At 45.4% G+C, this 27,371-nt stretch overlaps 1 protein-coding gene across 1 annotated transcript in view; it reads right to left on the bottom strand.

Moving 5' to 3' along the window:
* Positions 1-27,371, bottom strand: part of EPB41L4B (erythrocyte membrane protein band 4.1 like 4B) — a 903,230-nt gene that overhangs the window by 31,425 nt on the left and 844,434 nt on the right. Inside the window, exons 14-15 of the mRNA XM_086965372.1 lie at positions 22,387-22,420; positions 235-296 (exon numbers count right to left, since the gene is read on the bottom strand). Of these exons, the coding sequence (XP_086821498.1) occupies positions 235-296; positions 22,387-22,420 (96 nt within the window). The remainder of the gene's footprint in view (positions 1-234; positions 297-22,386; positions 22,421-27,371) is intronic.

Here is a 27,371-nt window from a genome sequence, read left to right as displayed (position 1 = left end):
AGCAAAGTTTCACTTAAACAAACAATTAAAGGATCTCATTGTGACAGCCATTCTTAGTCATACCAGTAAAACATTGAAACAAAGCCAGTACACTAAAGGTATATGAAAGCTGAACAAATACAGACTTGACTACAGTTACACAACACATCCATAAATACATTTATGTGGATTTTTCTCTGGTAGAAACTAAACTTTTATAATATGCTCTGTATTGTCTTAAGTACAAATGCTTACCTTGCATTTACGGGAGAATGAGGGTGCCAATGTGCTTGACTCTGCTGCATATTAGAAACATACTGTGAATGAGAATACATAACTCATGATTTTGTTATCCATCTGACAATTATTTAACTTATTTCTATGGCAAATAGACATCTATTTTTCAGTCCAAGACCCATTCTCCTCCAAAACACGTTTGAACATATATTAGAATTTTAAATTATGTCGCAAGATGGATAATTCCCTCTTTAACGGATTGATACTGTATTAATTTCAGATTTACTGAACCACAACGCTTTCTGTTTGACTGCTTCTTTTATAGCTGTGTGACCATATGTACACTACACATCTCTGTTTTACTACAAATATACCTGAGAACTTGTCATCAGTATTTCAGTAACCAATAACATGTAATTTGGCTGAGGCGCATAGTACCGTAAGGTTAAACCTGACTGGTCTCTTAAATCCAGGGCCATCAGGTTTTGTGGCTAGCCTGTACCTCAAGCAAGCCTTCTCCATTTCCCAAAACTGTTAAAATAAATATATGTGGTAAGAAAGCCACTGGGTGAGATTACCTTATAAAATAAAAACATAACTGCTTTTAAAAAAAGCAGGTACACAAGGCACTAAAGATGTGTTACTCTTCCACATGAGCCTTGTCCCACCCACACACTTTACATATACCTCCTCACTTCCTGTTGGTTTTCACAAGGGGAACACACTTTGTAATTAATAGGATTCAATTACAGTATATCGGACCTTTGCAGCGGGAGCCTTCGTTTGAAGAGGATTAACCAGCACAGCGCCTGCAGCTCGCCGGACCCGCTTCGCGGGTCCCGCAGCGCGCTCACCAAGGAGGGGGTTGTCTTTGGCCTTCGTCTATTCCAGTAAGGGGCTACCAGAGGCAGGCGTACCAGGACCGGCAGGGCTGCGAGCACAGGCAGGGACTCCGTGGACCAGGAGTCCCTGCGCGCCCAATAACCATCAGCTGGGCTGCTCTCCCTGCCGGCCACGCCCGCCTGTCACCCAAGGATAAAGCCTCCCTCTGCCTCCAACCTAGTGGGATTCAATTACAGTATATCGGACCTTTGCAGCGGGAGCCTTCGTTTGAAGAGGATTAACCAGCACAGCGCCTGCAGCTCGCCGGACCCGCTTCGCGGGTCCCGCAGCGCGCTCACCAAGGAGGGGGTTGTCTTTGGCCTTCGTCTATTCAAGTAAGGGGCTACCAGAGGCAGGCGTACCAGGACCGGCAGGGCTGCGAGCACAGGCAGGGACTCCGTGGACCAGGAGTCCCTGCGCGCCCAATAACCATCAGCTGGGCTGCTCTCCCTGCCGGCCACGCCCGCCTGTCACCCAAGGATAAAGCCTCCCTCTGCCTCCAACCTGGTGGGATTCAATTACAGTATATCGGACCTTTGCAGCGGGAGCCTTCGTTTGAAGAGGATTAACCAGCACAGCGCCTGCAGCTCGCCGGACCCGCTTCGCGGGTCCCGCAGCGCGCTCACCAAGGAGGGGGTTGTCTTTGGCCTTCGTCTATTCCAGTAAGGGGCTACCAGAGGCAGGCGTACCAGGACCGGCAGGGCTGCGAGCACAGGCAGGGACTCCGTGGACCAGGAGTCCCTGCGCGCCCAATAACCATCAGCTGGGCTGCTCTCCCTGCCGGCCACGCCCGCCTGTCACCCAAGGATAAAGCCTCCCTCTGCCTCCAACCTGGTGGGATTCAATTACAGTATATCGGACCTTTGCAGCGGGAGCCTTCGTTTGAAGAGGATTAACCAGCACAGCGCCTGCAGCTCGCCGGACCCGCTTCGCGGGTCCCGCAGCGCGCTCACCAAGGAGGGGGTTGTCTTTGGCCTTCATCTATTCCAGTAGGGGGCTACCAGAGGCAGGCGTACCAGGACCGGCAGGGCTGCGAGCACAGGCAGGGACTCCGTGGAACAGGAGTCCCTGCGCGCCCAATAACCACCAGCTGGGCTGCTCTCCCTGCCGGCCACGCCCGCCTGTCACCCAAGGATAAAGCCTCCCTCTGCCTCCAACCTGGTGGGATTCAATTACAGTATATCGGACCTTTGCAGCGGGAGCCTTCGTTTGAAGAGGATTAACCAGCACAGCGCCTGCAGCTCGCCGGACCCGCTTCGCGGGTCCCGCAGCGCGCTCACCAAGGAGGGGGTTGTCTTTGGCCTTCGTCTATTCCAGTAAGGGGCTACCAGAGGCAGGCGTACCAGGACCGGCAGGGCTGCGAGCACAGGCAGGGACTCCGTGGACCAGGAGTCCCTGCGCGCCCAATAACCATCAGCTGGGCTGCTCTCCCTGCCGGCCACGCCCACCTGCCTGTGTAGCGACCAGTGAATAAGAGTCAGTAGTAGACCCGCTGCGCGGGAGCGCGCCGGGAGAAGCCCGGGACAAGGGCGGGACCGTCTGTGGCCGTCAGGAGCCGAAGGAGGCCGGGCTGGGCCAGGTCATTTTTCATTTGCATAGCGGAGGTCACAGTGTACCACATAATGGATACGGCTACCGAAACAGAAACCCCGGGGAAAAAACCTAGATTACGTAATGGATCCCTGGAGAATTACTTTCCCAAGAGGAGCGAGGGGGATAAGGATCTCACCTTAGCGGAGCGTAGGGCAGAGCGGCGTCGCTCTGTTGAGAATATGAAACACAGACCCCTCACTGATAGTCTACTCGAACTGAACCAGGAAGGTGACTCGAATGGCCTAAGTGAGGATAATGTAAGTCAAGATGGTATCCCCTTATTGTTTCGTGACTTTGTAGCCACTCCTTGTTTGCCCGAGGATAATATTATAATTGTTTCACCCACCCCTAGTGTTAGTCATGTGACCGATAAATCCAAATCTAAGAAGCAGAAAGTTAACATCTGTCCCGTCGCCCAGATCCATCGTCCGCCCCCTAGTAAAAAAAGAAGGAAACATAGGGTGGTCACAGGTAAAGCAAAAGCACTACATGTTGAGTTTGGTAAAGGGATTAAGACCCAGACCTCATCTGAGACTCCCACAGTAGTTGAGCAGGAGCACACCCCACAGGTAGTTGCTACACCGGGTCCTAGTCCAGCTTTAGCAACCAGGCAAGACGAGGTCCTTGATAACCCCAGTAGAGCTACCCCTCCTATCATATCACCTCCACTTCCGGCCACAACATCAGCGAACCTGGAATTTTTGTTAAGATCTCTCCTTCTACCTATTAATGAGTCTATTAAAAAGGTGGAAATTAGATTAACTATATTGGAAGCCGCCATAACTAGTATGGCTGCTCATACCAAAAATAAAGGAAGTGTGGCGGTACAGCTGATACCCCCTCCGACCACACCGCAAAGTAAATCTAGCATTCCTCCCGCGTCTGCTTTGGCTAAGCAAACTGGTCAGCCCTCGGGGGGAGTTGTGCCCCCAACTCATAATATACCGCCATCTAAACAACCTAAAACACCAGCTACCGAGTTGGGAGCAGGGCCCTCAAAACCACCCCCAAAGGCCCCATCGAGTAACAATCAAACTGCACAAGGAGACGAGGGTAAAAGCAGAATGACTCATAAAAAGATCCCACAAGTAGAGATTCCCCCAGAAGCCGTGCCCTATGTGGTGATCTTAACGGGTGTCCCGCAATTATCAGAGAACAAGAAGGAGGGATTCTCTGACCTTAAAAACAAAATTATCCATTGGTTAAGGTTGCATAGGCCGATAGCACCTAACATAGACGGGGACATAGTTCATGTTAGACGGATCAATTGGCTGGGGAGTAGAACCAAAGATATCGAGGGAGACCTAGTTGTGGTCAATTTTAGAGACCCCCGGGCAGTCGATTACATTCTAAACTGGCCACCTGGGAATGGTGAAACCTGTGTTATTCCACGGGCCTTAACATATTTTTATCCCAGGTCAAAAGTTACTAACTCTAAACATACAAACAGACCTCAAGGTTATAGGCCACCCCTTATTCCGCCCTATATCAATAACCAACTTCAGTATGCCCATCAGCTGACTAGGGTGCCAGACCTACACTCCTCCTGGTCCATGGTCCCCCATAGACACATGCTAAACCAGGGTCCTAACATGAACATGAACCACTTGATGCCCTTTACCCCGCTGGATACCTACAATCGGTTCTCCCAGCTGTCTGGACTGGAAGAATGCGATTGAAGGTGGGGGCTAGGGGGAGGGGGAAATGATAATGAACCTCTAGGGGCTGTGGACTCTTGCTCTCGTTGGGATAGCACTGGTAAAAAAGAAGTTAGTCTAGCTGTAGACCGTATGGTGACCACCTTTGTATCAACAGAGGATTCCAGGCCAGCTGGGCCCGTGATGAGCACGACTGGCTGCTCTGCAACCCTCACCACACTAACTCAGGAGGGGGGGCGCCCTCCGACCAGGGTGGTTAAGGAGAGGTTGCCTAAGGTGGGTTATACTTCCATGCCTGGAGGAAGGAGGGTAATAAACCTCCTTTCTTGGAATATTGCTGGGCTAAAGCGGAATTTAGATATCCCGGAGTGGCACACACAAATTGAGCAGTTCGATGTCTGCCTGTTTCAGGAGACATGGAGTTTTGTTCCGCTACATAAATCGGGGTATACAACCCACTGTGTGCCCGCTGTAAGCAAGGGAAGGGGCAGACCTTCGGGCGGCCTGATAGTATGGATAAAACTAGATTTGAATTGGGTGGTTACAAGACACAGCTTGGAGTGCAATGATATACTCCACCTTTCGGTGAAAGGAGGGGAGGATGTTGTTAGGCTCGACCTTTTTAATGTTTATGCAAGAGGGACACAGGGTGACTCCCCCTCCTTGACCCTAACATCCTTGGACCTGTCCTTAGCTGAATGCCCCTGCTCAGCTAAAATTCTGGTGGGGGGTGATTTTAACTGTACATTTGAACCCCTTCTCGGAGACGATCCCTTAGGAATCGAAGAGGAGGATTCAAAATGGTCTATTCCATCCCTTTCCCTGCCCCCTGTTAGGAAATGGTCGTCCAGAGCTATACAAATTAACGCACTGACAAGGGACCATAAATTAAGAGCCCTGAACGGCAGGACAATATCCGACCGCTCAGGGGCATGGACCTTCAATAGACTTTCGGGTCCGTCCAGAATTGACTACATCCTGATAGATGTTGGATCCTGGCCGGACCTGATTGATATGGAGGTCGTCCCAAGCCAGGATAGTGACCACAATCCCCTGTGTTGCAAGTTTCACTGGGGAGCACGGGAGGACAGGCGAGGGGTGGTCATCCCAAAAACAACTAAAGAAGTTATCCCTTTTAATAATAATCGTAGGCTGAAATGGGATAAGGCCAGGCTCAATGAGGGTGATATAGGAAGTATCAAAGCACTGGTTGAGGGCTTGTCTTCTACCTTAGATATATGGGTTGGTGAAAACAGGACCGACACTCCCCAATACCCCACCCTTGACTCTGCCTATAAAATGACAATAGACCAAGTTGGTCAATTTTTCATCTCCAAGAGGAAAGTTAATAGGGCTCCTGCAATACCCTCTACTCTTAGTAAAGTATGGTATAATGTCCAGTGTAAAAACTACAGGAAAAAATTGACAGATGCTTTGCTTTCAGGGAACCCGCCATTGGTTAGAGCGGCCAGGAGGGATTACCAGAAAGCATTGTCATTGGCCAAGAGGGAGTGGGAGGAACAGCATTGGTTGGATCTTGCTAATGCAGCGAGTGGCAGGAACCCAAACCTCTTCTGGGAATTGGTCAACAGATCAAGGCAGAGAAGATCGCAACCATTGGCTGATCATATAACTTGTCAGCAATGGTTTACACATTTTTCATCTCTTTACGGCGACTCGGAAGAACTAACTAGCCCAGGGGTGAATAGCCAGGGTGAAGGGGTTCCTGCGGATAAAAGCGATCTCCTGTTTTCAACGGGTGAAGTAGTTTTGGCGATTAGACATCTAACCCCCAAAAAAGCCGCTGGGCAGGATGGGATCCCTGGGGATCTATTGTTGGCGGATCCGGAGGCCTGGGCTAAACTAATCGCGATTATCATGAATCTGATCATGAGGGGACACCAGGTCCCAGACTCTTGGAAAGGGGCCGAGGTAGTCACGGTGTACAAGAAGGGGGCTAGAGATGACCCTGCAAACTACAGACCCATTAGTCTGATAGATATAATTCAGAAAGTGGTCGGCAGGGTCATCATTTCAAGAGTAGGCGACTGGATAGAGGAGGCTAGTATCCTCTCCCACTTACAAGCGGGGTTCAGAAGGAGGGTAGGTACGATGGACCAGGTCTTTCGTCTGTTCGCCATATATTGGAAGGCGGTTGTTATTATGAAGGGTAGTTTGTATATGGCGTTCATTGATCTTAAAACCGCATTCGACCTGGTCCCTCGCACAAAACTCTGGGGAATTCTAAGAGAGATGGGTATTCCCAGTGGGCTTCTGAGCCTAATTGTTAAGCTGCACGAGGGGAACTATGCAAGGGTGAGATGGGGATCCCAGGGTCAACTTACAGATAGGATCCCTGTGCGGAGAGGAGTGCGTCAGGGATGTGTCATGGCTCCGACTCTCTTCTCCCTATTCGTAAACGGAGTGGTGGACCATCTAATGGGGGTGGAGTCGGATGCCCCATCCCTGGCGGGGGAGAGAATACCCACACTTCTTTTCGCCGACGACACCCTATTAATTTCTAAATCCCCGGTGGGCTTGCAAAAACTCCTGGATCGGTTTAGCTCCTTCTGCACCATCAGAGGCTTAACTATCAACACATCGAAAACCAAGTTGATGGCCTTTGCACCCTCGAAAAGATTCAAAAATAATTTTGTGCTTAACAACGCCCCCCTTGAACTGGTTGAGTCTTTTGATTACCTTGGCGTCCGAATTAACAGCCACATGTCCTGGAAGGATCATTTGTCCAAAATGCTACTAAACCACCAAAGAGTATCCGGGGTGACGCTGAAGGAGATACGTGAGTCAACCAGCAAACCGGTCTCCCCAGCTATGACCATCTATGAGGGTCAGATCCTACCTGCAGCACTTTATGGATCGGAGTTGTGGGGGTTCGAAGGGATTTCTGACTTGATGACAGCGGAAAACAACTTTTTTAGGAAAGTGGTAGCCCTTCCCACTTCCACCCCTATGATCCCATTAAGATTAGATCTGGGCAGGAAATCAGTAAAGGATTTGGTGAGGCTCCGCCCGTTGTTATTTTGGTCCCGATTACGAAGAACTGAAGAGCTGGCAAAGTATGCAGAAGGTCTAGATGAACTACTTTTACTGGACACCTGTAAAAAAATAGCATGGTTAAATAACCTGAAGGAACTGGTTTTTACTTTGGGTCTCAGAGAGGCATGGGAGTTGCAATCACCTCCACCGAAAGAGGTCATAAAAAAACTATACTGGGACTGGGTACAGAACAATGTTATGCGGTCTAGGAAATTGGGCTCTCTTACTGACCAATTTTTGTCCATTAAGTGTACGCGCAAAATGGAACCTTTTTTAGATTTAATAACTAAACCACTGGACCGAGCACTGTACCTAAAATTACGATATGGGACGCTCCCGGTGTATGAGTTTACGGGTAAATGGAAGAACACAGTTGCTAGTTCACAGGGCTGCCCGGGTTGTGCGGCCCCTAAGGAAACGGTGGCCCACCTGTTCTTCGCTTGCCCAGCCTACAAAGGGGCACGGAAGTTCTGGCTGAAACCCGTCTGTAGGGAACTAGGACTGAGGTGCCATAGCCAGGCATTACGTGTCCTTACTACAGACTCTTCATCTGCTAGTATGATTTGTGGGGTGGCTAAATTCCTAGGGAGTGCGTGGAGGACACGTTGCCGTTTGCTGAGACTTCAATTGGAATCCATTAGTTAAGGACGATTTTATTGCCAGCAAATTATGAATGTTGTGTCACTGTTCCTACTGTATTTTTAATCTTTTATCAGAATTGAATTGTTTTATATATTGTGTTCTTTTATGGTGAAAATTGCCGAATAAAGATTATTCAAACAATAAAAATAATTAATAGTAACAAATGGTGTGCTAACCGCTCAAGTTTAAACCAGGCCTGATGCAAACTGGTAGTAAAACAATTGTTAAACTACAAGTCTCTCTGGAATACTTACCAAATTTAGGTACAATGCCACTGAAGACATATACGTACAAGATGTATAATTTAGGAAAGTCATGCAATGTTATATGTCTAGATGAATAAGTATGATGCCCCAGTGGAAGAGTATCTATTGAATCTCCCAAAAGTGGGAGATGCAGGAGATGGCAAAGGCAAAGATATCAGGCGTAAAGGATTATTAACCTGGAGATTTTCCATCTTGTGTTATAAATTCTCTAAGATGTAGAATTCATAATTGGTTTAATTAAATAAAGAATTAATATAGCTCGCCTTACATCCACATTTCAAATGATTAGTTTATCTTAACTGATGAGATCGAAGAAAGAAAGTCACAGTAAGAAACTGACTTGGATGAAGTGGACATAAATAGTTTTAGGAAAATGTTTAAAGGCAAGTAGAGCACTAAATTGTCTTTGTCAATCAATGTATTGTGGTCCACAGTAAGACAATTTGTAGTTCAGCTTTCTCAGTTTGACTATTATACAGTAGGATGGACTTTATGAAGGCAAAAACTGAATCAGTCGGAAGCCATGTGTTGATTTAATTGGGCTTTGACAACAAGTCAACATGGTCTAAATAGGATTCAGATTCTATATAGTTGCCCTTCAACATTATATGCTAATATTATGCTTATGTCACTCCAAATACACCAAAGCTTGAAAATGGTTCAGATCCCAACTCCAGTACCAGTCGACAATGTATCCAAGTGATTGACCCCCAGGAAGCCATCTAAACCCTCAACCTAAACATTAAAAACAGGGGGTGTGTGTGGCCGGGGACCAAGATGGCTGCACATCCGTGAAGCCAAGGTTTCTCTCAAACGGTTTAAGCAACCATTACTTCAATGCTCCAACTAAGCTAACAGACTGAATATACTTTGGAAATCTTCCCTACTTGCTTCATAAGCTATAATGAACCCACACATCTATAAAAAAAGCTCCTTGATTTCTTCCTTGCCACTTGCATATCACCAGCTTTCAAATCCTTGCATTGGCTCTCAGTGGCTATGGGCATATTTTTAATGCCAATGTACCCCAGATTCAAGTGATCCAGTGCATGGCCTGTTTCAACAACACATTCAATTTGTTAATGTTATTGATTTTATGTTCAAGTTTCAGGCATAGTTATGATGTTACTCTTAATGTTTCTGGAATTAGAAAACAAGGATAATATTTACAACGCCACTAAATATATAGCATTTCTAGCACAAAATGCTTTTGGAGATAATAGGCAGCACTTCCGAAGATAACTTTGGTAAGTAATATTTATACACCCAGATGCACACAAAAAAAAGCCAATGTTTAGAGTGACGTTACAGTTAGGTACTGTAAAAAGATCTTTGCTTAAGTAAAAAAAAAAACTCTAGATAGTCACTAAAAAAAACAAAAAAAGTGATGTTATAGTTAGGGGTTAAGGTAACATAAAAACTAACATTTAATACCCCCCAAAAAACACACTCAAATTCACCCTTTATAGTTTACTCAGCTAACTATAATGTACAGCTTCCTCCATGCACTGCTTATGGCCTTTCATACTGCATCACTCATGGCATGTTAAATGGCATCATTAATGAAATCTCAAATAGCATCACTGAGAACTCCATAGTCACAAACCGCACAGATACTGACCGTACTGTGTGGGTCCACGGCGTGCAAACAGTGCAACTTTAGGAGGTAAGTGCACTTTTGTATGTTGCCCAGCCGCCAACCCCACCTTTAGCCATGCACATTGGGGGGGGAGGGGGGGGGGGAATCACTGTTCGCAACTGGGTTGACTGCAGGCCAACCCCCACTGTACAAAGTCAAATACTAAGGCACTGCATCAACCCCCCCTTGGACAGACAACCCCCCACTACACACGGCCTTTGAAAATGCGCAACAAGGGTTGCAGCCAATCACTCTATGGGTCCCCGCTGCTCAAGCCCTTTGCCCATGTACATTAGGGATGTAGGGTGGCATTTATTTTTTCGTAAATTTTGTGTGTACCTCAGTACTGGCATTCTAGCTTCATAGCTGCCAAGCGTTCAGATTGCTGTGTGTGACATTTTCATTTTTTCAGTGTAAATATGAGTGACATTTCACAGACTATGCGTGACAATTCCTTGCACGCAAAATAAAGCAATTAAAATAAGGGAAACAAATAAATATCCGAAATTACACCTATTTGAGCAATGAGATGGTCTTTAGGTTCACGTGTTCAGCCACACGTAGTTAAGCTAAAAGGGTGTGGACTGGACTGGTGACCAAAAACTCTAAAAAAAAAATTATAAAACAGGCAATTGACTTTCTCTATCTATGCATGAAGGATCTGGAAAAAACATTCCTGTATACATCAGGACTGCCTCAGCACTGCTCCAACTGAGGAAAGAGTTGTAGAAGAGCATGACAGCACAATGTAGTAAAATTACAGGTCTCCTCAGTCCTCACAGAACCCAGGTACCTCTCCCATCACTCGGTGACTGTACTTGTGCCTTTGACCCTGTACAGCACTCCACTTGTCTTTGTTAGTGCTATTAAAATAGCATATACTTGGAATAGTCTCCCTTCACTGACATAGAACTTCAGAGTACACTACATGCACAGGTGCAAGAATGCAAACATGTTGCTCAGCCATTTATGGCGACTACTAACTAGAATGTTAGCAGAGAAGCGATGTTAAATACAATAATCAAATAAAACAATCTTTTCATTTAAAAAATATCACTAAAGATCTGGATAACAATGTTGAAGTTATTTTGAAATAGTAATGTTTTGCCAATGCACGCTTAAACAAAAGAAAAATGTTTATTTGCTATCATTCTTGTATCCCAACTCAGTTCTAACAGTGAGCCTTCCTGGAAGCCCTCGCTGCCTGTGCACTTACTTAGCTCCAGCAGATCCTAGAGGCCCTGGCTGCCTGTGCCATGGCTCGGGTGTAAATGTCCAAAAATCCCCCTCTGCTATGCAGACAGAACACAACTGTTACGGTGAAAGGCTTCAGAGCAGCCCTGCCTGCAATTGTGTCTGAAATGAAGGGATCAGATCTTGCAGTGCGTGCGCTCGGCTCAGCGCTGTGTGTGTGACAAGTTGCAATACACACACACACACTACAAGTCTGAGTGGCAGCAGGCTGCCTGGCCAATAAGTACTTAAAATATGAATAAACTTTACTTAAGTGCTGCTTTCAGAGGTGGTGGTCGGTGCCCAGTGAAAAACCTATGGTGACACGAGACCGAGAGCAGCCCTCCCCTGCGGCCTGCTGATTATTGTTTTATGAAAACATTCTCAGATCATTATTATCTTGCAGCTAAACCAGACAGAAGGATGATTAGCAAAGCAGCCCTGCTTGCAACTGTGTCTGACAAGTAAGACCACAACTTCACACATACAACGTACGTCAGTGGCAGCATTGCACAGGCGGCTGCCTGGCCATTACTTACTTCTATCTCTCTGAGTCACGTCACTGCGTCGGCCGTGGCGGTGTGCCACAGGGGGGTCTCCAGACTCTCCCACTGCAATATGGATGATCACAATGTCTGAGAGTCAGTCAGTGACTGGTGTGGGGCGCCGCAGTAATATTGACATTATTATACGCACCACAGGCTCTGAGGCAGCAGCAGCAGCTCAACTCTCGGTCTCTCTCAAGACGCCCGCCACTTCTAACGACATCCTGTGTTCTGGAGCAGCCGGACGTGCGGTCCCACCATCCGATAATTCTCCCCCCCACCCCCAACAGCGACAGGCAGCCAACCTCTGCGACTGGGAATTAAATGAAATCCAGCCAGGGCAGTCCGTCACAGCGCCAGATTGCAACATTGTAGCACCTCACTTTGACCCTGCTTGCAGGCAGGTCGCCCCCACTCCGCTGTTCGTCACCTGACTGCCTGGTTGCCTGGTTCATGCCTCCTTGCTGCTGGCCTCCTTGTTCCTGGGTTCCATTTTCCCTCCCCTCTGCCCTGCGTGCCAGTTCTCCCCCGCCCCCACACCGCTCTCGATCCCGGCCCTTTCCTGCTACTGCCTCCCTGCGACCCTGCACACCCATTGGCCTCCCCGCTCCTCCCTCCCAGGTGCTCCTCCCTCCCAAGCCACCTCTTATGCAGGCCGAGAAGCGGCAGCGCCACTGGTGCGCCAAAGGCGCGCCTAAGGCAAGCTCGTCTGCGCTGGACCGCGCCCAGCACCAGAACCCCTGAACCCTGCGAACGCCACGACACCAGAATCCACTACGACCCCAGCACCCTCCACACACTCATTGCCAGCCGAAACCACACCTGCTTCCAGGTCGCCCCGAAACGGACCCACGGACCCTTCTCCTGCCGCACCTGCAGCTTCACCTGTGACAGAACCACCAAACCCCCAAGGACTGGACCCAACCACCTCCGCTGCATACTCCTCAACACCCACTCCGCATGCAAACACGCTGTCGAGCTCTGGGATCTGCTCGACACCTCCCCCCAGACGTGGCCTTCCTGAACGAGACCTGGTGGAACGACTCCTCGGCGCCAGACTTCGTAATAGCCATCCTGGACGGCTACAAGATCTTCCGCGCTAACGGAATCGGAGAAGGAATAGCCATCGTCCACAAGTCCACCCTCAAGGAAGCCACCCATGTAGATGACACCCTCAACACCGCCGAACACCTGCACTTCCGGATACACACCGACCCCAACACCACCCTCAGAGGAACACTCATCTACAGACCCCCTCGGACCCCGGGCTCACTTCAGCGACTCCATCGCCGACCTCGCCTCCACGGACTACATCCTCCTCGGGGCCCTGAACTCCCACCTCGAGAACAACAACAACGCCAACTCTGCTACCCTGATTGACAACCTCACTAATCTCGGCCTCAGACAAATAGTCACCGCGCCCACGCCGCCAGCCACACGCTGGATTCCATCTTCTCCACAGGCTCCCATGTCGCCTTCGACCACACCACCGAACTACACTGGATCGACCACCGCTGCATCCATTTCACCTTCAAGAAACCAACCACGCACCACCGCATCCAACAGCTGCCTCGCCGCTGCTGGAGCAAAGTCACAGAAGACCAGCTGATCACCTCCTTCGCCAAGAACCCACCCACCGACCCCACCAACCCAGACGTCGCAGCCCGCAACCTCAGTGGATCAAGGACTGCGCCAACACCCTCGCTTCCAGGTCGCCCCGAAACAGACCCACGGACCCATCTCCTGCCGCACCTGCAGCTTCACCTGTGACAGAACCACCAAACCCCCAAGGACTGGACCCAACCACCTCCGCTGCATACTCCTCAACACCCACTCCGCACGCAAACACGCTGTCGAGCTCTGGGATCTGCTCGACACCTCCCCCCAGACGTGGCCTTCCTGAACGAGACCTGGTGGAACGACTCCTCGGCGCCAGACTTCGTAATAGCCATCCCGGACGGCTACAAGATCTTCCGCGCTAACGGAATCGGAGAAGGAATAGCCATCGTCCACAAGTCCACCCTCAAGGAAGCCACCCATGTAGATGACACCCTCAACACCGCCGAACACCTGCACTTCCGGATACACACCAACCCCAACACCACCCTCAGAGGAACACTCATCTACAGACCCCCTCGGACCCCGGGCTCACTTCAGCGACTCCATCGCCGACCTCGCCTCCACGGACTACATCCTCCTCGGGGCCCTGAACTCCCACCTCGAGAACAACAACAACGCCAACTCTGCTACCCTGATTGACAACCTCACTAATCTCGGCCTCAGACAAATAGTCACCGCACCCACGCCGCCAGCCACACGCTGGATTCCATCTTCTCCACAGGCTCCCATGTCGCCTTCGACCACACCACCGAACTACACTGGATCGACCACCGCTGCATCCATTTCACCTTCAAGAAACCAACCACGCACCACCGCATCCAACAGCTGCCTCGCCGCTGCTGGAGCAAAGTCACAGAAGACCAGCTGATCACCTCCTTCGCCAAGAACCCACCCACCGACCCCACCAACCCAGACGTCGCAGCCCGCAACCTCAGTGGATCAAGGACTGCGCCAACACCCTCGCCCCGCTCAAGAAACCCTCCAACAGTCACACCAACAAGAGAGCCACCTGGTTCACCAACAAGCTCCAGACCTCCAAACGTGCATGCCGTAAACTGGAGAAGAGATAGCTCCACGAACGAACCCCGGACAACCATGCAGCCCACAAGGACGCCACCCGCAGACACCACCACCTCATTAGATTAGCCAAGAGATCCTTCTTCAAAGACCGTTTGGATAACAACGCACACGACAGCAAAGAGCTCTTCAGCATCATGAAGAAACTCTCCAACCCCAGCGCCAACGACTTCCCGCCCTCACAAGAACTGTGCGACTCACTAGCCATCTTATTCCACCGCAAGATCGCGGACATCCACGACAGCTTCAACACCACAACCGCCCTGACTACGCCAGACTCCACCCCCCCCTGTGAACAGCACCAGCATCAACCGCCTGACCTCCTGGTCCAACGTCAACGAGACACGCAAGGTCATGAACTCCATCCACTCGGGATCTCAGTCTGACCCGTGCCCTCACCACGTATTCAACAAAGCAGACGCAGCCATCGCACCCCAACTATGAAAGGTCATCAACATCTCCTTCAAAGCAGCGACATTCCCGGAAAGCTGGAAGCACGCCGAAATCAACGGCCCCTCAAGAAGCCCAAAGCGGACCCCAAGGAACTCAAGAACTTCCGGCCCATCTCCCTGCTCCTCTTCCCGGCAAAGGTCATCAAGAAAATCGTCAACATGCAACTGGCCCGCCACCTGGAAGACAACAACATCTTAGACCCTTCCCAGTCCAGATTCAGACGAAACCACAGCACAGAGACAACCCCAATTCGCCGCCACAGACGACACCAGGCGCGAACTAGACAACAGCGAAAAATCTGCCTCCTTCCTCCTGGACCGGTCAGCCGCCTTCGACGTGGTCTGCCATCGCACTCTAAAGACACGCCTCCTAGAAGCCGGAATCCAGGAGAAGGCTCTCGACTGGACCACGTCCTTCCTCGCTGGCAGAAACCAGAGCATCTGCCTCCCACCCTTCCGATCCGAAGCCACCGACATCCATCTGAGGCGTCCCCCAGGGCTCATCCCGACGCTGTTCAACGTCTACATGGCCCCCCTCGCACAAGTGGCCCGCCATCACAACCTCAATATCATCTCCTACGCCGACGACACCCAGCTCATCCTTTCCCTCACCAAGGATCCACACACCGCCAAAACCAACCTCCATGAGGGAATAAAAGCCGTCGCCGACTGAATGAGGAGCAGCCGTCTGAAACTGAACTCGGACAAGACGGAGGTCCTCATCCTCAGACCCACCCCCCTCAACCTGGGACGACTCCTGGTGGGCGACCACACTGGGAACAGCACCAACACCCACCGACCTACGCATGCACGCAACCTAGGTTTCATCCTCGACTCCTCCCTCTCCATGTCTAAGCAGGTCAACGCAGTCTCCTCCTGCTACAACACCCTCCGCATGCTCGGTATATCTACAAGTGGATCCCGACCGAAACAAGAAGAACGGTGACACAGACCCTCATCAGCAGCAGACTGGACTACAGCAATGCACTCTATGCAGGAATCCCAGCCAAACACCTATGACTAATACAACGCATCCAAAACGCCTCCGCCCGACTGATTGTCAATGTCCCCCGCCGCAACCACATCACCCCCCACCTGAGACCTACACTGGCTCCCCGTCGACAAGAGGATCACCTTCAAGCTCCTCACCCACGCACACAAAGCACTCCACAATGCCGGATCAGCCTACCTGAACAGCAGACTCAGCTTCCACACCCCCACCTGCCACTGTGCCCCGCACTGTGCCCCGCATCCAATGGACGACCACCGGCGGCAGATCCTTCTCCTACCTTGCCGCCAAGACCTGGAACACCCTCCCCACCCACATACCGCAGACCTACTCACCTTCAGAAGACTCTTCAAGACCTGGCTCTTCGAGCAGTAGCAGCAACCCCCTCCCATTAGCACCTTGGGACCATCACGGGTAAGTAGCGCGCTTTACAAGTACCCTGGGTTATTTGAACTGTTTAACTATCTGACTGATCCAGGTGCTGTAGTGAGTCTGCAGCGCCGGGGAGCAGCAGAGCCAGCACACAAGTGAAGCACGAGATTCAGAGAGTAGCCTTATGCGTGGCAATGCATTTCAGTGCGGTGATGCGGAACACCGCACTGAAATGCGTTAGAGTCACACCCGATGCGTGACACTTGGCAGGACTGTGGCTAATCTCCTTCAGAACCAGAAGCTTGAATGGGACCACTGTACCATGATGGGTGAACCTCGTACAGTGGATTCCTGCGGAAGGATTACAGTACCTCATGGGAGGGCTATGTTAGGTCCCACGTATTTGCAACATAAAAATGTTAATTTCAGGATTTTTTATTTTTTTATTTTGGGCCATTAGTTGGTCCCCCTCCTCAAGTACCAGGGGACAAGTTGACTCTACTTTGCCCCTTTGTATATTATTTTCAAAACATTTTCAGGATACAGGGACAGAGCCCTGTAATGGTGGCGGCAACAGTTCAATCTGAGTTGTGGCTAGCCAATCCCATCACTCGGCACTGTGGTATCAAAAAGGGAAAAAAGCTCCATTAGCCAATCGAAGGACCCTATTTTTTTTACATTTTTTAAATGTTGGTGCTATGGACTTTCCAGTGAATTGTTTTGGGCACATTTGTCAAACAGCGCTAAATTTATTATCAAATCAAAAATACTCTTCCTATGTAAACTCTGACCTAACCATAACAGTGGTGGCAGCCACTGTGTAATATTTCTCATTTTGTATTTCGATTATATTGTAACCCCCACACCTATCCCTGACTTCTAGAAAAAAAAACTTGCTATCCTGCAAACTGCTCACCCCTGAACCCTAAAAGAACTCGTATTACCCCTACACACTAGTAAGGCAAACAGTAAAAACACCTTTGTAGAACCCTGAAAACCCTTGAACACTAGAAATCCTTTACTACCCTATGCACACTTAAACCCTTAAAACGACCTACCCCCCAAAAAATCCTACTAACACTATATATTACCAACCACTAAACTCTAAAAACTCCTAACTACCACTATTTAAGTTACATAACGCTTCCCCAAAAAAATAAAGTTAATATTTATGATACAGTAAAACATATTATCATATATATAAACCCCCTAACTTGGATCTTCTCGGGGGCACCTTGAGAGTCGAACTGACAAACAGGCGGACCACATCACTTTCAGCTATATAGAGATCATTGGGTCCTCCAGCACTGCAAAATGAAAGGTCATACATTGTTCACAGTGTACATTGTCTGTCACATCAGGGCCTTTTATCATTTGGCATTTTGGTAGTTGGCCTTTTCATCAGCGCATTCGCTGGTTTTCTAATAGGCTTTGGCATCATTTTGGAACGGTTGTTTGGATTGGGATTCTTATTCTTACCAAGTCTCCATTCACTCTGAAACCTAAAATCCTGTTTATCTACTCACTTCTCTCTAATATTATTTGTAAACTAGAGGCATACATAGTGGCAGTTTTGTTTAAGTGAATCTGCCCATATTGCAGAACTCTTATTTTTTTGTTTTGATTTTTTATTCTCCAGTCCACATGGGTTGGGGATCTCGGCAGTAGCATTTGCAACTTATCAGAACTCAAATGAATTGTCAGAAGCGGAGGTAGCCTGTCTTATTTGGAGGGGTGGCCCAGGCCTCCAGATGACAATGCACAATCACGTTGGGAACAAGACTCTGATCTCTTGAAAAAACCTCTGACGAGCCTCTGTGGTACATTCCTTGTGACTGTTCACACTAGCTTAAATAAATCTTAATTTAAGTAAACAAACATTCATCGAAAAGGCCTCCCAGTGAGCAGGGGCTAAAGAAAAAGAGGCCACAAAGCACTTAAAAGTGCAGAAAATGTGCACCCTAATGAACTGTTAACAAAATAGGGCGTTTTGGAACAAAATCTCAAGGAAACTAATCCTTTCCATTCATTGCACTCGCAGTCTCTTTGACATCTGATGCTATTCATGCCACATCTCATAGTAATTGTAAGGGGCTCACCAGATGAATCAAGTACCATTAAAGGAGCACACGAGTCAATATGCTTCCCTAAACACAAGGGGTGAGAAAAGTGCAGCAAGTACTTCTCGGTCCTATAAATGGCAACATGGAACATACGATTATAAACACACAGTTATAAACCAAAGCAAGATTGTATACCCTTTCACTTCACCGGGCTGTAATGGAATGGCTCACAGTGAGCAAGCACAGAGTGCTCCCTGCTGATGCCAGGCTAGGAGCTGGAATGTGATCTCCTATGCTCCAAGTAAGTAAGGTAGGGGGAGAAGATCGACATGGTGCTGGGCTACTTCTTGGGCACCCAGCTGCCAAAGCAAGATGCAGCAAGCTAAAGTGCACCAGAGTGGGTTCAAGAAATAGGCTTGTGGGAACCACGCCTGCAGTGCCTCTCATGCATTACCACAAAGCCTGAGCACAAGTCAACTACTTGAAGGAGACAGACTACAACCTCCTGCACATTCCAGTTTTAGCACCCCCTTAGCACTAAAGAAGATTTGTGACTTGGGAAAAGTATAACATATAAACACTAAGTCCTTTAGGTGTCTCTGTAATGGGGCAGTGTCTCCAAACTGTATTCATCAACATTGTCATGTTGTTATTAGCTGAGGAAACAGATTAGTGCAGTGCTATGAACATAAATGAATTTTCTGTTCTGGCCATACACTTCAAGCCATTGAGATTGCATATCAGCCGAGAAAAGGATTTCCTGCATGTCCCTGTTGACTTGTACAGCTTCAAACGTAATCCCCTCTATCCAAAATCCCAAGCAATTTTAAACTCCCTTCTTCAAACTAAACTTTGAAATGCATTTATTTTTCATTTCGAGCGAATGTTGCACATTTTGTCCCATGAGGTTTTCTTTTTTCCACAAGGAAAAGAAAAATGCTCCGGTGTATAAAAGAATAATCAACAATTCTCAAAACATCAGTATAAAAGGACTAAAACATGTGAATAATAACTTTCTCTTAGCTACTTTTTAAAACAGTCCTATAGAGAAATTGTTAACAATTTTACTTTCACCAGCATTTTGTCACCACATTATTCAGAAAAGGAAGGGGTAAGGCGCGGCTTGCCACCCACGGAAGATGGCCGCTACAAAGTGATACTCCTGGGGGGGGGGGGGGGGGGGGGGGGGCAAGTACCGACCGCTCTTAAATGCAGTCTTCTTGGGTGTGGTAGGGCGCTCCTGCTTGCAGATGCTGTGCTTCCACTGACTTTTCTTTAAAGAGAGTTACCGCCTCAAGCACTGGTCACAGCTGTCATTTTAGGTGACAACGGATCTCGGTGATAGTGCGGGTATGTGAGGAAAGTGGTACTAACTGCCCATCTTTCCATTTTCCTTCCTGTGAGGCATTCTCCACTGTCACGAATATCAACCCTTGTTGATATGTTGGTTTCTTTTATGAACTAAAGCCTTTTGTTGCACTTATATTTTTAAAAAATGACATTCAGCTGGTCTTCATCTCTACTGTGGATCTCCTATTTGATGGTGTACACCCATTCTTTTTGACATAGCCTGGAATTTGACACAGCCTGGAATTGCTTTCTTGCCTCCATTTTATTTTATTTTTACTGTCTATGGGAAGATTGAAAAAAGAAAAAGAGGCCCCCCTTAACTTCACGCTCTACGCAATCTTTCATGAAAATGTCTAAAATTTTCACTGAATTTTCAAAAATGAAGAACTCCTTGGGGTGTCTGTCTAAAAACTCCTCATCTTCAGGGCCCATTGCTCTCGCTGCATGGAAGGCTTCTACAAAACGCTTGAAGAAAGAACTGCATTCCCCGCCAAAAACAATCTTCTCCGGTCTCCTTAGATCTGTTGCTGGAGGAAATTCATGCTTTACGCCCCATCATGGAGGAAACAAATGTTAACTGCAATTCCTCACAGATAACTGGTCACAGATAGATGAACGTCTTACTGGTGAACAAAATGTGTCTTCTTTCGGGCTCACTGATGTTAAAGTTAATGCACTTCAAACACAGGTATCCTCACTTCAGGCTGAGCACCTTGAAAACTGGAATCGAAGAAACAACCTTCGCATTTATGGTCTTCCAGAAGGCTCAGAGGGCTCTGATCCTCTCTCCTCCTTCAAATCCTTCCTCCCCAGGGTGCTGAATTTGCCAGAAAGAACTAAGCTAAATATCCAACGCACTCATTGACTAGGTCGTCAGGCGATGGTTGTGTCGAAATCACGGACACCAAGAGGAGTCTTCTTGTACTTCCTTGAGAACACGGATCTGCTTGCAGCAGTCAAGTCGATTCAACGTGTTTTATGGTCAGGTACCACCTTATACTTTTCTCAAGATTATACCGAAGCTTCTACAATCGGACATAGAGAATTTCTGAATACGAGACCTGACCTTCGTTCTTTGTGGGCCCGTTATGGACTTTTTCACCCTTGCCTCTTCAAAGTCCCATATAAAAAAAATCACAACATACGACGATCCTGTTAGGTTGCAGAGTTCATCAACGCCTACATATCAGACTCCATGGACTTCTCTGGAGCCTTCTCGTCTCAGGGTATTTCATTTTAGTGGACTTTCATAGTAGGTCTTGGATTGATAGTTATTTTTTTCAAACTCCATTAGTTTGATGACTAGTTTATCGCTGTTAGTAATAATGTATTCCATCATATTGTTGTGGTTGTGTTTTGATGGTTGCCTTCTTTCCTCCTTTACAGGACTGTTGATGTTTGTCCCTGCCTTACTCCCTCCTCATTATATGTGATGCAGGCCTTCCTTGCCCTCCGTTCCGTTGAGCTTGCGCGTGTCATCTGGTCCATATGGTCTCACCCCCCCCCCACCCTTATCTGGAAATTTAAGGTATGTTTTTCTTCTCTTATCCTCTTGTTCTTTTCTTCTTCTCTCTTTGTACTTACCTGCCCCTTCCTTCTGTCTTTCCCTTTGATAGACCTCGTTTCCTATTCGGTATTCAAATTTTCGTCCATGTTTTTATATGAACTTTTCGTGTCTCATTTGTACGGATATATTATTTATTTGAATGGTTGGGCTGATATATGGCTTGTTTCTTACATCTTATATGGTATGCATAGAGCATTGTTTTTCTTTGAGATTTTTCTATGTCTATGCAATTCTTATCTTGGAACATCCCATAAAGAGACAACATGTTTTATCCCACTTATCTAAACTTGAGGCAGATTTCTCCCTTATACAGAAATCTCACCTCACAACAAATGAATCCTTAAAGTTGAAGAGCGGTTTTGTAGGTGAAGCAAGCGGAATGGGGTTTTGACTGTGTCGTAAATCATTATCTGTTAAATTGCTTTCTCAGATTTCTGATGAGGATGGTAGATGGATTTATTCTAAATTGTTGATTAGAAACACTCCTATTTCCTTGCTCAAAATGTATGCCCCCAAAGTTGGAGACCCCTCTTTTTTGGTTGTTTCTTTCCCAACAAATAACACAATGTATTGATGATAACTTTATTCTTGCAGGTGATTGTAACCAAGTTGTTGATCCTTTATAGACCGTAACTCTTCAGCCTCCTTCACATCACAAAGTACATCATTTTTTTGTGCAAACTGTTCAACAATATAAGCTTATTGATGCTTGGAGACTTTGTAATCCAACCACGAGAGAATACACCTACTTTTCTACGGTTCACCAGGCCTAATCACTAATTGATTATTTTTTATAACACACAATATATCCCAATCCTTAAGGGCTGCACATATTGGATCCTTTCTAATATCTGGCCATGCTCCTATCTCTGTTCAATTGGATAGTTTGCGAAAATCCAATAGGCCCCAAAGATGGCGTTTTAATAATGCTCTCCTTTTGGACCCGACATTTACCTCCTCTTTTGTTTCCTTTTTTAATTAATATTTTTCACAAAGACACCCTGTCCGACCCTTATCATTAGTGGATTTTTTAAGCCATCACTCTAACAACTTTCAAGAAACGTCAGACCACACGTCATAAACAAATGTGCAACTGTAAAAAAAGAAATCATGGTGCTCATATTTATTTAAAATTATTGTCTTACCTGGTAGTTATGAATGTCTGGATTGTTTTTAGCACTACAAGAAAGAGACAAAAAGCAAAGTTCAAAACAATTGTTGGTACATCTTTCCAGCTAGACAAACATGTACAATTTGGGAGACTAGCAAAATAGGCAACTGCATCCTATGTACTTACAAATTAGTATTCATTTCACAAGATATAGATGTGATTTAATGCAGCTCACAAGAAATAGTAGGACAATAGGAGCAATTAGAAATGTTTCTATGTACTAGGGTTTAGAGTGTCTATGATTACACCTTCGAACATCTATTGAAGTGCACCCTAAAATAATGTATTGAAAATCGCAACACCAATTGTAACGCCAACAAATCTATTCTTGTACACCCCAGGCTATCCTTATGAAGGCTAACCCTTCTTTGTTACACTTTCATACATTGATCCACCTAACATAAAAAAATACATTAAACGATGTATCTGGAAGAGACATTTTACACACAAGTGAACATGAACATTATATCATTATACTTCTAACTAAAATTATTTGTTAAAATGTCAAGACAGTCAATATAACATTTTGTGCATGAAGCATTTCAAAGAAGACTTCAAATCAAATTACAAGATGAGTGACAAGACAAAGCTGTACCAAAATATAAACATATAACAAAGGACTTCAAAAAGTTGATTTGGTTGGGAAGGTTGATCATTTTAGGATATGATGAATAAATATTTAACAATGAGTAAAAAGGATTTCCTCGTAACAAATCCAAAGAATACACTATTTATTTATGATCTGGGGTACCCATACCTAAAATTATCAGACATTTCTGGATAATATTTTTTGACCTGTCCCTTCAATTTAATGTTTGAATTCTTTTTTCAGTTTTCCATTGTGATCCAGAAAACAGACACAGTAACAAATTTCATGCAGGCTTAGCACAGAAAGACACACACACATTTAATAGATTTTACAGACCCTAGCCAAGCTTGCGTATTTTACTTTTTCTCTAAATTGCCATTCTGTTAATCAATGGAGATTAGGAAAGGTTTGAAAATTGGTTAAATAGTAGTAAATTCATGTTTATGCAGCTAAACAGAAGCCTCACTGCTTATTCAGAAAAACTACTGGTTCAAAATAACACTAGCTACTGTCGGAGGCTTTGGTCATTTGGCAGATTAGAGGCCCCGCCTAAATATATCGGGGCTGATTCACATAAATAATATGAAACAAAATTCTAATTTTACTACTTTTGGTATTCAGAGAAGGCATTTAGTAGGAGTAAAGTTAGTATTTTTTCTTAAGTTAGTATTTTGTCTTAAATTAGTATTTTGTCTTAAGTTAGTATTTTGTCTTAAGTTAGTATTTTGTCTTAAGTTAGTATTTTGTCTTAAGTTAGTATTTTGTCTTAAGTTAGTATTTTGTCTTAAGTTAGGATTTTGTCTTAAATTAGGGTTTTGTCTTAAGTTAGGGTTTTGTCTTAAGTTAGGGTTTTGTCTTAAGTTAGGGTTTTGTCTTAAGTTAGGGTTTTGTCTTGAGTTAGGGTTTTGTCTTGAGTTAGGGTTTTGTCTTGAGTTAGGGTTTGGTCTTGAGTTAGGGTTTTGTCTTGAGTTAGGGTTTTGTCTTGAGTTAGGGTTTTGTCTTGAGTTAGGATTTGGTCTTGAGTTAGGATTTGGTCTTGAGTTAGGATTTGGTCTTGAGTTAGGATTTGGTCTTGAGTTAGGATTTGGTCTTGAGTTAGGATTTGGTCTTGAATTAGGATTTGGTCTTAAATTAGGATTCTGTCTTAAATTAGGATTTTGTCTTAAATTAGGATTTTGTCTTAAATTTTGTTAAGACAAAATCCTAATTTAAGACAAAATTCTAATTTGAGACAAAATCCTAACTTGAGACAAAATCCTAACTTGAAACAAAATCCTAACTTGAAACAAAATCCTAACTTTACTACTACTAAATGCCTTCTGTGAATACCAAAAGTAGTAAGTTTAGGATTTAATCTCAGATTAGTTCTGTGAATCGGCCCCATCATCTATAAGCATCCACTGGAAAATTCGATTTTTATTACACGTCGCAGTAGTTTATTTTATGCTTATTCCCACTTTAATAGGATAGGTAAAATTGCCTCCAAAGGAGTTTGTTTAGCTAGAAATATTTGATTTATAACTCAGTTGTAAAGGATAACTTAATTATCCAGAGTAAAGTTAATTTAAAACAGCTTAAATAAACATTAATAAACTAAACTAAACAGAACAATACTTTACATAAGACAAAGACAAATAGACATGTGTATAGGCAAAAAGTGAGTTTTATCAGAGTTAAATCATGAAGGGAAAGATACAAAGCATTAAGAATCTGCAAAACAGGAATACAGGATAGATATACTGAAATTAATCAACAAAATCTCTGTAAAGCCTGTTAGCGGCCTATCCAAAATAAAGATTGTTGGAAAATCTTCTTTGGATCAGGTTGGAGTCGACGTTTCGGTCTTTATGGTTTACTCTCCAAGACCATCATCAGGACAGTAGTCAATTAACAGTTGTAAATCCCTAATGGAAACAGAGTAAAACAATATCACTATAACATTATAGCTGAATTAGACAGTCATTGTTGCACTATACACATATATATAAACAGGAAAAATATCCCCTAACTCAAATGTGGTCATTGTCATGTATGACCTATACTACAATACTCGACATGATGGAGACAATTAGACACAACTGACAGTGAAACAGCACAGTGGGAAGAATCTGTACAAAAAACGATCTATCTAGTTTACATGATACAAAAAATTATCACACTTTACTAAAGTGTGTGGTGCTACTTAAAAACTCAATTATTCACATTGGTAGCGTTCCTGCAATTCGAGATGGAACAGTTAGCATCTAATACATTGATTTTAAGATGCAGGGACAACAGAAAGAGAAAACGATCTACCTAATTTGCATGATACAAAAATTATCGCACTTTGCTAAAGTGTGGTGCTACTTAAAAACTCAATTAATCACATTGGTAGTATTCCAGCAATTCGAGATGGAACAGTTAGCATCTAGTACATTGATTTTAAGATGCAGGGACAGCAGAAAGAACTCATGTCACTAGACCTTATAGTGCATTCTACTGTTAACATGCGAGTGCATCTTCCATGGCTGGGTTGTTTAAACGATGGAATAATACCTTAAAATCAAAGAACTTGCACTCCGTATGGTGGAGACAGAAGATTTGTAGAGCCAAGGCTGAGGTGAATCTGTAATAGTTAGCCAATGGGGATTATCAATATTTGCTATTCTGCCATTCAAAGCGGTAATGAGACACTAAGCATAGTTATGTCTTTACCTCTGATTTCACAAGGACGTTTAGCATTTAAGAGCTGAATGTAGTTGTTTAATCGGTCCGCGTCAAATACTTGTGCGGAGAGTCACAGGGGGGTTCAAGTCGTCTCAGTTGGACGATCTAAAAACATGAATGAAATAAATAAATTCAAACAAGTTGGGACCCATAATTAAAACGAGTGCACACAGATTCAGAGATGTAGTGAATAAACCACTGCATTTACCTGAAGACGCGTTGGATAAAGCAGGAAACCGAGCAATTAAGGTTCTGCTGTCTGTATATCAATCCTCACAAGTTGAGGAGATATCTGTTATTTGCCAAGTCGCCAAAAAAATGCACGATCTAAATGGGTAAAAGGTTCGCAAAATTACCCCTTAAATTAAGCGTTACAGGATTAGACTAAGTCAAGAATTGGTCCGGAGCACACGGACAGGGCGCATTTACCTGTGAAAGTTCGAGGCACGAAGTGTTAGCCGTCACTCTGTGAGCAAGACGCTACACCGTGTGCTCATGTGTGTAGCGTCTTGCTCACAGAGTGACGGCTAACACTTCGTCAGGTAATTTTGCGAACCTTTTACCCATTTAGATCGTGCATTTTTTTGGCGACTTGGCAAATAACAGATATCTCCTCAACTTGTGAGGATTGATATACAGACAGCAGAACCTTAATTGCTCGGTTTCCTGCTTTATCCAACGCGTCTTCAGGTAAATGCAGTGGTTTATTCACTACATCTCTGAATCTGTGTGCACTCGTTTTAATTATGGGTCCCAACTTGTTTGAATTTATTTATTTCATTCATGTTTGTAGATCGTCCAACTGAGACGACTTGAACCCCCCTGTGACTCTCCGCACAAGTATTTGACGCGGACCGATTAAACAACTACATTCAGCTCTTAAATGCTAAACGTCCTTGTGAAATCAGAGGTAAAGACATAACTATGCTTAGTGTCTCATTACCGCTTTGAATGGCAGAATAGCAAATATTGATAATCCCCATTGGCTAACTATTACAGATTCACCTCAGCCTTGGCTCTACAAATCTTCTGTCTCCACCATACGGAGTGCAAGTTCTTTGATTTTAAGGTATTATTCCATCGATTAAACAACCCAGCCATGGAAGATGCACTCGCATGTTAACAGTAGAATGCACTATAAGGTCTAGTGACAGGAGTTCTTTCTGCTGTCCCTGCATCTTAAAATCAATGTACTAGATGCTAACTGTTCCATCTCGAATTGCTGGAATACTACCAATGTGATTAATTGAGTTTTTAAGTAGCACCACACTTTAGCAAAGTGGGATAATTTTTGTATCATGCAAATTAGGTAGATCGTTTTCTCTTTCTGTTGTCCCTGCATCTTAAAATCAATGTATTAGATGCTAACTGTTCCATCTCGAATTGCAGGAACGCTACCAATGTGAATAATTGAGTTTTTAAGTAGCACCACACACTTTAGTAAAGTGTGATAATTTTTTGTATCATGTAAACTAGATAGATCGTTTTTTGTACAGATTCTTCCCACTGTGCTGTTTCACTGTCAGTTGTGTCTAATTGTCTCCATCATGTCGAGTATTGTAGTATAGGTCATACATGACAATGACCACATTTGAGTTAGGGGATATTTTTCCTGTTTATATATATGTGTATAGTGCAACAATGACTGTCTAATTCAGCTATAA

The sequence above is a fragment of the Lissotriton vulgaris genome, chromosome 4_1 (genome assembly GCF_964263255.1).
Source record: "Lissotriton vulgaris chromosome 4_1, aLisVul1.2, whole genome shotgun sequence".
In the NCBI taxonomy this organism is placed as follows: domain Eukaryota; kingdom Metazoa; phylum Chordata; class Amphibia; order Caudata; family Salamandridae; genus Lissotriton; species Lissotriton vulgaris.
The sequence above is the reverse complement of the archived record's forward strand: the minus strand, read 5'-3'. Positions and strand labels throughout refer to the sequence as shown.